The 11,655-nt window shown below is 44.6% G+C and overlaps 1 protein-coding gene across 1 annotated transcript in view; it reads right to left on the bottom strand.

Moving 5' to 3' along the window:
• Positions 1-10,411: 10,411 nt before the first annotated feature.
• LOC127929354 (G protein-coupled receptor kinase 4-like) overlaps positions 10,412-11,655 on the bottom strand; it is a 23,466-nt gene continuing 22,222 nt past the window's right edge. Inside the window, 2 exon segments of the mRNA XM_052517323.1 lie at positions 10,412-10,727; positions 11,312-11,466. Of these exon segments, the coding sequence (XP_052373283.1) occupies positions 10,412-10,727; positions 11,312-11,466 (471 nt within the window).

Here is an 11,655-nt window from a genome sequence, read left to right on the forward strand (position 1 = left end):
CGCGCACTTATTAGGGTGATATCAACATTTCAATTAGAACAGGTAGAATAGAAAACGTACGAATCAAAATTAAATAAATGTGTTTTCTTCCAATGACTGTCTCACACACCCAGAAATGTAGTACCTGTAGGAAACACTCAATCACTACCTGACATGTAGACTATACCTGTATATGTGCTTTCTATCTGTCCCAAATGGCAGTCTATTCCCTGTGTAGTGCACCACTTTGGACGAGGATCCATAGCACTCAAAAGTAGTACACTACAGTATGGAGGGGTTAAGGCTTTATCCTGCCTTGCTGTTGGGTTCAGTTAGGGACACCTTTATCCTGCTTTACTGTTGGGTTCAGTTAGGGACACCTCCTTTACTGTTGGGTTCAGTTTGGGACACCTCCTTTATCCTGCTTTACTGTTGGGTTCAGTTAGGGACACCTCCTTTATCCTGCTTTACTGTTGGGTTCAGTTAGGGACACCTTTATCCTGATGTACTGTTGGGTTCAGTTCGGGACACCTCTTTTATCCTGCTTTACTGTTTGGTTCAGTTAGGGACACCTCCCTTATCCTTCTGTACGGTTGGGTTCAGTTTGGGACACCTCCTTTATCCTGATGTACTGTTGGGTTCAGTTCGGGACACCTCCTTTATCCTGCTTTACTGTTGGGTTCAGTTAGGGACACCTCCTTTATCCTGCTTTACTGTTGGGTTCAGTTAGGGACACCTCCTTTATCCTGCTTTACTGCTGGGTTCAGTTAGGGACACCTTTATCCTGCTTTACTGTTGGGTTCAGTTAGGGACACCTCCTTTATCCTGCTTTACTGTTGGGTTCAGTTAGGGACACCTCCTTTATCCTGCTTTACTGTTGGGTTCAGTTAGGGACACCTCCTTTATCCTGCTTTACTGTTGGGTTCAGTTAGGGACACCTCCTTATCCTGCTTTACTGTTGGGTTCAGTTAGGGACACCTCCTTATCCTGCTTTACTGTTGGGTTCAGTTTGGGACACCTCCTTTATCCTGCTTTACTGTTGGGTTCAGTTAGGGACACCTCCTTTATCCTGCTTTACTGTTGGGTTCAGTTAGGGACACCTCCTTTATCCTGCTTTACTGTTGGGTTCAGTTAGGGACACCTCCTTTATCCTGCTTTACTGTTGGGTTCAGTTAGGGACACCTCCTTTATCCTGCTTTACTGTTGGGTTCAGTTAGGGACACCTCCTTTATCCTGCTTTACTGTTGGGTTCTACCCGGGACACCTCCTTTATCCTGCTTTACTGTTGGGTTCAGTTAGGGACACCTCCTTTATCCTGCTTTACTGTTGGGTTCAGTTAGGGACACCTCCTTATCCTGCTTTACTGTTGGGTTCAGTTAGGGACACCTCCTTTATCCTGCTTTACTGTTGGGTTCAGTTAGGGACACCTCATTTACCCTGCTTTACTGTTGGTTTCAGTTAGGGACACCTCCTTTACCCTGCTTTACTGTTGGGTTCAGTTAGGGACACCTCCTTTATCCTGCTTTACTGCTGGGTTCAGTTAGGGACACCTCATTTACCCTGCTTTACTGTTGGGTTCAGTTAGGGACACCTCCTTTACCCTGCTTTACTGTTGGGTTCAGTTAGGGACACCTCCTTTACCCTGCTTTACTGCTGGGTTCAGTTTGGGACACCTTTATCCTGCTTTACTGCTGGGTTCAGTTTGGGACACCTCCTTTATCCTGCTTTACTGCTGGGTTCAGTTTGGGACACCTCCTTTATCCTGCTTTACTGCTGGGTTCAGTTTGGGACACCTCATTTATCCTGCTTTACTGCTGGGTTCAGTTAGGGACACCTCCTTTATCCTGCTTTACTGTTGGGTTCAGTTAGGGACACCTCCTTTACCCTGCTTTACTGTTGGGTTCAGTTAGGGACACCTCCTTTACCCTGCTTTACTGTTGGGTTCAGTTTGGGACACCTCCTTTATCCTGCTTTACTGCTGGGTTCAGTTTGGGACACCTCCTTTATCCTGCTTTACTGCTGGGTTCAGTTAGGGACACCTCATTTATCCTGCTTTACTGCTGGGTTCAGTTTGGGACACCTCATTTACCCTGCTTTACTGCTGGGTTCAGTTAGGGACACCTCATTTACCCTGCTTTACTGCTGGGTTCAGTTTGGGACACCTCATTTACCCTGCTTTACTGCTGGGTTCAGTTTGGGACACCTCATTTACCCTGCTTTACTGCTGGGTTCAGTTTGGGACACCTCCTTTATCCTGACTACAATGCATTATTGTGATATAAATCATTTGTCTCACCTTGCTTATCTTAAGGTGAAAGCACTAACTAAGTCACTCTGGATAAAAAGCCTCTGTCAAATGACTCAAATGTACCAAAAAACCAATCTGGAGACACGGGGGGTTTGTGTTATTTGTTTTTTTTATCCAAACGGCAGTGTATTCTCAGAATAATTACAAATGTCAGAAGATATGACACAGTAACACCCAGTGATACAACTTGTACAACAATTACATGAACTACAGTGGTTGAACAACACGACTGTAAACAAAAAGAATCATAAAAAAAAAAGGGGATCTGTCCCAAATGGCACCGTTTTCATTCCCTATGTAGTGCACTACTCTTGACCAGGGGCATTTTGACCAAAGCCTTTTGAACAGAGACTTTATGGGCCCTGTTCACAAGTAGGCCACTATATAGGGAGTATGTTGTCAATTTGGGACGTAGCCCCCACCCCCCCCAAAAAAAAATATATATATAATTTGTCCGGTCACCTTGTGATAACAAATGTGTTGTTGTCCCCTGTAAATGTGTGTCATATGTTGGCACTGAAAGGTCATTTCAATTACAGACAAGGAACCTGCAACAACCTATAACATGCTTGAGTAATAATTACATAATTTTTTTGTTTCATATATTAAAATGCACTTTGTGCAGACATTCAAAACATGTAAAAAAATAATAATAATAATAATAATTAAAAGTTATTTTTTGATGAGCTGTATTTAGGTTCCTTGTCAGACTAACGTGGGACCGTCCAGTCAGACGTCAAAAAGAAAGAACACTGACTAAGGATGACTAAGGATGACTGGTTGGCACATACTGTGGGTAAGGCCTGGAGTTCCTCCATCCTGGTCACATGACCAGGAACAACAAGGGGCCCTAGTTAGAAGATGGGACTGAATCCCGTCCTATAGACTCCGGGGGATTTGGACGATGCGCCATTTTTTTGTTGTCATTTCTGACCGAGACGACATGTGCAGCATTTTACTGTGAACATGGACTTTTTTTTTTAAACGTGCATTGTGGAGAAAGCGCAATCGGATTGAATTGTGGGCCATAGAGAGGCTTTAAGTTGGGCTCAGAGGTTTTCCCGGGCCAGGTCACATGGTCAGGAACAACTCCTGGTCATCCACATACTGTAGAACAAGGTTTCTGCCAGTTATTTCAGTTGAAAAAAAAACGTTTTTAAAATTTTTAAAACAAAAACATTTCCAGTTTGATTTGATGTCATTTGCATTATGCTCAAAGACACTTCCTATAGTTTTTGCATGTGTCCCAAATGAAACGCTATGCCCTATGTAGTGCACTTCTTTTGTAGTGCACTACATACAGTAGGGAATAGGGTGCCATTTGGGAAGCAGCCAGTTTCCACACCTTAGTGCCGCAAAGTGAAATATCTTACTGCTGTACAGGGATGGATGCCAAGCCTTTACCCCCAGTCCAAGTGTGTGTGTGTGTGTGTGTGTGTGGAGGGTGTGTGTGTGGAGGGTGTGTGTGTGGAGGGAGGTGTGTGTGTGGAGGGTGTGTGTGGAGGGTGTGTGTGTGTGTGTGGAGGGTGTGTGTGTAGAGGGTGTGTGTGTGCGTGGAGGGTGTGTGTGTGGAGGGTGTGTGTGTGTGTGTGTGTGTGTGTGTGTGTGTGGAGGGTGTGTGTGTGGAGGGTGTGGTGTGTGCGTGGAGGGTGTGTGTGTGGAGGTGTGTGTGTGTGTGTGGAGGGTGTGTGTGTGCGTGGAGGGTGTGTGTGGTGTGTGTGTGTGGAGGGTGTGTGTGTGCGTGGAGGGTGTGTGTGTGTGTGGATGTGTGGAGGGTGTGTGTGTGGATGTGGAGGGTGTGTGGAGGGTGGGTGTGTGCGTGGAGGTGTGTGGTGTGTGTGTGTGGAGGGTGGGTGTGTGCGTGGAGGGTGTGTGTGTGGAGGGTGTGTGTGTGGTGTGTGTGTGCGTGGAGGGTGTGTGTGTGCGTGGAGGGTGTGTGTGGAGGGGTGTGTGTGTGTGTGTGGAGGGTGTGTGTGTGGAGGGAGGGGTGTGTGTGTGTGGAGGTGTGTGTGTGGAGGAGGGTGTGTGTGTGGGGTGTGTGTGCGTGGAGGGTGTGTGGTGCGTGGAGGGTGTGTGTGTGGAGGGAGGTGTGTGTGTGTGCGTGGAGGTGTGTGTGTGTGTGGAGGGTGGGTGTGTGGAGGGTGTGTGTGTGCGTGGAGGGTGTGTGTGGAGGGTGGGTGTGTGGAGGGTGTGTGTGTGCGTGGAGGGTGTGTGTGTATGCCTGCGCCTAATGAGATATCAAAAGAGCGTACAAGTTTTGAAGTACATCATTTACATGGTTTTTGAGGCAAAGAGTGTTTCTACACTGACTGACAGGTGAGGTGAGCTCCGTGGTGCGTCTGGAAGCAGAGAAATATAACATGTAGAAAAAAGACAACAACAAGAAGCCAACAGCCAGAGCTAGCTATGTACTGCACTGTAGAACGTTCCTCGTTCTAGAACAGAATGTCTTGGAATAGCCAGATCTCTGAACACTCACAGTTCTCTTTCCCCCCATGTCAGATACCAGGCGTATTGGAGCCGAGCCACGACAAAGTGTATATGTACGTGAGAAACGTAACGTTGTTTTCTAACAGAGGAGTTCTGGTGGCTTCTTCTTCAGAAGAACTGTGTGGTGTATTCTAATTCTAAACGCATTTGATTGATTGATGATATTCAATGATTAACTGCAGTCATTTGTGTAAAAAAATAAATGTAGAATGGAATTCCTTGAACCCTTTGAAGGAATGTCAACATCCTGTTTGAACATTCTAATTGATTCAAATCAATGACGTCATAAAGGGATTCGGAACAGAGGACAAAGGTAACCACTGTCATAAGATTCTTAGATTCACCCCTCCAATGGTTAAGCAGAATGAAAGGTCATTCTGGGAGGCTGGGTGTCTCTATAAAGGACATGAATACAGTATATATACAGCAAACAGACAAAAAGATCCATCTCAACATTTTCACAGCATTAAAAAAAAGTGAAAGGGGTTACATTGGTTGGACGGTTGGTAAATAATATGGTCGCCTGAATGACAAAGAAAAACACAAACAAAATGGCTGAAAACGCTCGTCTCAAGTCATTCTTATGGAAGAGACTCCGTGGTGTAGGGAGACGTGATCATATCCTCATTCAAATCTCTCTCCTGGCACTACTTTTGACACGAGGCCTGGTCACTAGTGGTGCACTAAATAGGGAATAGGGCTCTGGTCACTAGTAGTTCACTATATAGGGAATAGGGCTCTGGTCACTAGTAGTTCACTATATAGGGAATAGGGCTATGGTCTATAGTAGTTCACTATATAGGGAATACTGCTCTGGTCACTAGTAGTTCACTATATAGGGAATAGGGCTCTGGTCTATAGTAGTTCACTATATAGGGAATAGGACTCTGGTCACTAGTAGTTCACTATATAGGGAATAGGGCTCTGGTCACTAGTAGTTCACTATATAGGGAATAGGGCTCTGGTCACTAGTAGTTCACTATATAGGGAATAGGGCTCTGGTCACTAGTAGTTCACTATATAGGGAATAGGGCTCTGGTCACTAGTAGTTCACTATATAGGGAATAGGGCTCTGGTCACTAGTAGTTCACTATATAGGGAATAGGGCTCTGGTCACTAGTAGTTCACTATATAGGGAATAGGGCTCTGGTCACTAGTAGTTCACTATATAGGGAATAGGGCTCTGGTCACTAGTAGTTCACTATATAGGTAATAGGGTGCCATTTTGGGTCACACCCCCTTGGGTGGAGGCAAAGATATCATTATGATTAAACTGTAGGTCATTTTGCCACCCATCTCGGTGCCAAGGTCTAATTTAACCTGTTTGCCATGTTTTTTGTTTGTTTGTTGATTATATGAAAGCACTTTTTGTCTTCAAAATGAAGCCAGTCTGAGTTACAAAACGTCCCGATTCTGTGACGTTTCATAACTTTTCTATTCGGTTTGTAAATCATCCTCATCACCACCATAGCTGAAGGCATGGACACAAGGTATACTGTTAAACTGTTAAATCAAGCCATCTCTCTTCCCACCCCTCTGCCAGAACAATGGACTATTCCATGTCAACAATGGACTATTCCATGTCAACAATGGACTATTCCATGTCAACAATGGACTATTCCATGCTTTTCTGGAAGTGGGTGACTACATTTTCCGTAGTTTTTAGGGAAGTTTAAAGTTTTTAAGGAAGTTATTTTGACTATGAGACATGTAGACAGAATTCAAATCTTGTTCTGCTTTCCAATCCTCTCATATCTTCACGTGGACCCAGTAAGAAGGTCAGGGATCATTAACTAGATTCAGACGGAATGTGATTACAAATTATTTGGAGACTTGCAATTTGACCGCAAGAAGCCCAAACAGATATATTTGACTAAAACATACTTATTTAAAACCTTGCCTACATTTTGCATACGATCCCATACCTGTATCTATCTATTATGGGAATATCTATTGTGTGAATATCTATTATGGGAATATCTATTATGGGAATATCTATAATGGGAATATCTATTATGTGAATATCTATTATGTGACTATCTATAATGGGAATATCTATTGTGTGAATATCTATTATGTGAATATCTATTGTGTGAATATCTATTATGGGAATATCTATTATGTGAATATCTATTATGTGAATATCTATTATGTGAATATCTATTATGTGAATATCTATTATGGGAATATCTATTGTGTGAATATCTATTGTGTGAATATCTATTGTGTGAATATCTATTATGTGAATATCTATTATGTGAATATCTATTATGTGAATATCTATTATGTGAATATCTATTATGGGAATATCTTGGAACACCTTTCCAAAATGTTAATAGTTTGGAGCTGTTTTGCTTGTGTTTTTACAGTCGTACGTCCAACAATAAAAATACAAATAAAAAAAATACAAATATATATAAATATATATAAATTGGGGGGCCAAATAAAATCACCCGCGGGCCAAATTCAGCCCGTGTGCCACCAGTTAGAGAACCATGGCATAGAGTCTAACGATGGGCTGGGGGCTTCTTAGGGTGTAAGAACTAGGGGGATGTTTTAGTCTAGGGTTTAGGGCGTAGAGTGTATGGTGCAAGGGGTTGATTTGGAACAGGGAATATGTGACATGGTAATACTGGACGTTGGCCAAAAGAATAGAAAAGAAAAGACAGACATAGGATACATCCTAAATGGGACCCTATTCCCTATATAGGGCACTACATTAGACCAGAACCCTATTCTAGTGGTGTGGGGGCTGTGCTTTGGCAAAGTGGGTGGGGTTATATCCTTCCTGTTTGGCCCTGTCCGGGGGTGTCCTCAGATGGGGCCACAGTGTCTCCTGTCCCCTCCTGTCTCAGCCTCCAGTATTTATGCTGCAGTAGTTTGTGTCGGGGGGCTAGGGTTAGTTTGTTATATCTGGAGTACTTCTCCTGTCCTATTCGGTGTCCTGTGTGAATCTAAGTGTGCGTTCTCTAATTCTCTCCTTCTTTCTTTCTCTCTCTTGGAGGACCTGAGCCCTAGGACCATGCCCCAGGACTACCTGACATGATGACTCCTTGCTGTCCCCAGTCCACCTGGCCATGCTGCTGCTCAGTTTCAACTGTTCTGCCTTATTATTATTCGACCATGCTGGTCATTTATGAACATTTGAACATCTTGGCCATGTTCTGTCATAATCTCCACCCGGCACAGCCAGAAGAGTACTGGCCACCCCACATAGCCTGGTTCCTCTCTAGGTTTCTTCCTAGGTTTTGGCCTTTCTAGGGAGTTTTCCTAGCCACCGTGCTTCTACACCTGCATTGCTTGCTGTTTGGGGTTTTAGGCTGGGTTTCTGTACAGCACTTTGAGATATCAGCTGATGTACGAAGGGCTATATAAATAAATTTGATTTGATATTCCCTATATAGGGCACTACATTAGACCAGAACCCTATTCCCTATATAGTGCACTACATTAGACCAGATTCCCTATAGAGACCCCTATTCCCCATAGTACTACATTAGACCAGAGCCCTATGCACTACTTTAGTGACTACAGACCAGCCCTATAGTGCACTACATTAGACCAGAGCCCTATTCCCTATATAGTGCACTACTTTAGACCAGAGCCCTATGGCACCCTATTCCCTACATAGTGCACTACTTTAGACCAGAGCCCTATAGACCCTATTCCCTACATAGTGCACTACTTTAGACCAGAGCCCTATGGTACCCTATTCCCTACATAGTGCACTACATTATGCAGGGAATAGGGCGCCATTTGGAAAGGCACACATACTATACAAACAAACACAAGGCTCCATCGAGAAAACTAATAAAAAAAGACTACTGATACAATGGTTCAGTCCCAAATAGTACCCTTTTCCCGACACAGTGCACTACTTCTGACCAGGACCCATAGGCCACAGGTAAAAGTAGTGGACTATATAGGGGAATAGGAAACCATTTGGGACATACGCTGTGCTTCTTTAAAAATAAAAAAAGAACAAGATCCTTAATACACTTTTTTTCCTCCAAAAAACAAATAAACAACAAAAATAAAAAACGTAACAATCAACAACAACAAAGTAGAAAATAATGATGTTTGCATTCAAGTGGTACTTAATATGGCTTTTATACAATACACCTTTTGGTGAAAATATACATCTAGGACACAATTCAAGTACAAATGTACAAAATCTTTAAACTCATATGTTTTTCTTTTAATTATTATAATTACACTTTTTAATACATATCATAAATACAGGTTTAACATTCATCGAGTTCCTAACATTTTACGCTCTGGATGCGTTTGAAGAAGGGAGGAGGAGGAGGAGGGAGAGGAGAGGAGGAGGGAGAGGGAGGAGGAGGAGGGAGAGGAGGAGGGAGGAGGGGGAGGAGGAGGAGGGAAAGGAGGAGGAGGGAGAGGAGGTGGAGGAGGGAGGAGGAGGAGAGGAGGAGGAGGAGGAGGAGGAGGAGGAGGAGGAGGGGAGGGAGGAGGAGGAGGAGGAGGAGGGTGGAGGAGGAGGAGGAGGAGGAGGGAGAGGAGGAGGAGGGAGGAGGAGGAGGAGGAGGAGGAGGAGGAGAGGAGGAGGAGGAGGAGGGAGGAGGAGGGAGAGGAGGGAGGAGGTGGAGGAGGAGGAGGAGGAGGAGGGGAGGAGGAGGAGGAGGGAGGAGGAGGAGGAGGAGGAGAGGAGGAGGGGAGGAGGAGGAGGAGGAGGAGGAGGAGGAGGAGGAGGAGGAGGGAGAGGAGAGGAGGAGGAGGAGGAGGAGGGGAGAGCAGGAGGAGGAGGAGGGAGGAGGCAGGAGGAGAGGAGGAGGAGGAGGAGGAGGGGAGGAGGGAGAGAGGAGGAGGAGGGAGAGGAGGAGGAGGAGGAGGAGAGCAGGGGGAGGAGGAGGAGGAGGAGGAGGAGGGAGGAGGAGGAGGAGGAGGAGGGAGAGCAGCAGGAGGGAGGAGGAGGAGGGAGAGCAGGAGGAGGAGAGCAGGCAGGAGGAGGGAGAGCAGGAGGAGGAGGGAGAGCAGGAGTGGTTTAAAGTCGGGAAGGCTCCTCGTGCTCTTCGTCTTCGTAGCCACTCTTTAAACAGACCTGGGAAGAGTTAGTTAAATAAGCTGTTACATAGGATCAATGGGTTCTTCATCTTTTAGAAACAGATTCTGAATCAGTTAGGTTACATACAGTACATTCTGAAAGTATTCTGACCCCTTCCATAGAATCAATGGGCTCTTTAACTTTAAATGTATTTTATTTTTTAGCATAAGACTATAACGTAACTTTTCACTACCTTTAAAAACAGACTCTGAATCAGTCAGAGGTTGTTGAATATTTTCAACAGGTTCTATGATACCATTAATAACTGACCCGAGATCAGCCGTAGGTGTGCTGTATAATCTTTCAGCCATTATTTACATTCAAGTCATTTAGCGAACGCTCTTATCAGAGAGACTTACAGGAGCATTTAGGGTTAAGTGTCTTGCTCGAGGACACATCAACTGATTTTTCACCTTAGTCGGCTCAGGGATTCGAACCAGCAAACATTCGGTGACTTGCCCAACGCTCTTAAGCACCACACTACCTGCTGCTGCCATTAGGAACTGTTTCTGGGTCAGTTAGGCTACACATGTAGTTAATACAGAGATGTAGTCACACAGACTCAACACTTAGTTAGGCCTTATCAACTGGACTTCCTGCTTTACCAACTGGACTTCCTGCTTTATCAACTGGACTTCCTGCTTTACCAACTGGACTTCCTGCTTTATCAACTGGACTTCCTGCTTTATCAACTGGACTTCCTGCTTTACCAACTGGACTTCCTGCTGTACCAACTGGACTTCCTGCTTTATCAACTGGACTTCCTGCTTTATCAACTGGACTTCCTGCTTTACCAACTGGACTTCCTGCTTTACCAACTGGACTTCCTGCTTTACCAACTGGACTTCCTGCTTTACCAACTGGACTTCCTGCTTTACCAACTGACTGGGGTAAAACAACACTCTTCAACCAGAGAAGAAACACAAGCAGAGAGAGCCTTCAACCAGAGAAGAAACCAGAGAAGAAACACAAGCAGAGAGAGCCTTCAACCAGAGAAGAAACACGCAGAGAGAGCCTTCAACCAGAGAAGAAACACAAGCAGAGAGAGCCTTCAACCAGAGAAGAAACACAAGCAGAGAGAGCCTTCAACCAGAGAAGAAACACAAGCAGAGAGAGCCTTCAACCAGAGAAGAAACACAAGCAGAGAGAGCCTTCAACCAGGGAAGAAACACAAGCAGAGAGAGCCTTCAACCAGAGAAGAAACACAAGCAGAGAGAGCCTTCAACCAGAGAAGAAACACAAGCAGAGAGAGCCTTCAACCAGAGAAGAAACACAAGCAGAGAGCCTTCAACCAGAGAAGAAACACAAGCAGAGAGAGCTCTTCAACCAGAGAAGAAACACAAGCAGAGAGAGCCTTCAACCAGAGAAGAAACACAAGCAGAGAGCCTTCAACCAGAGAAGAAACACAAGCAGAGAGTAAAGAAGAAGAAAAAGAAAGATGGAGGAAGAGAAGCCTTAACCCCCACTACCTCTCACCAGAGAAGAAACACAAGCAGAGAGCCTCTCGTCTGAACAGCCTGTAGAAGAATCCTCTCAAGCGGTGAGAGGGTCTGTTCACACCAGATCTGAAACAGCAGACCCTCGGTCTCATAGAGATCTCCTTAAAACACTCCATCTCAATCATCAGAGAAGTATTAACACAGTATAAAACACTCAATCATCTAGAATAAACACAGTATAAAACACTCAATCATCTAGACTATTAACACAGAATAAAACACCATCTAGAATATAAACACAGTATAAAACACTCAATCATCTAGACTATTAACACAGAAGAAACACTCCATCTAGAATATAAACACAGTATAAA

Source organism: Oncorhynchus keta, unplaced genomic scaffold (genome assembly GCF_023373465.1).
Source record: "Oncorhynchus keta strain PuntledgeMale-10-30-2019 unplaced genomic scaffold, Oket_V2 Un_scaffold_6796_pilon_pilon, whole genome shotgun sequence".
NCBI classification, from domain to species: Eukaryota; Metazoa; Chordata; class Actinopteri; order Salmoniformes; family Salmonidae; genus Oncorhynchus; species Oncorhynchus keta.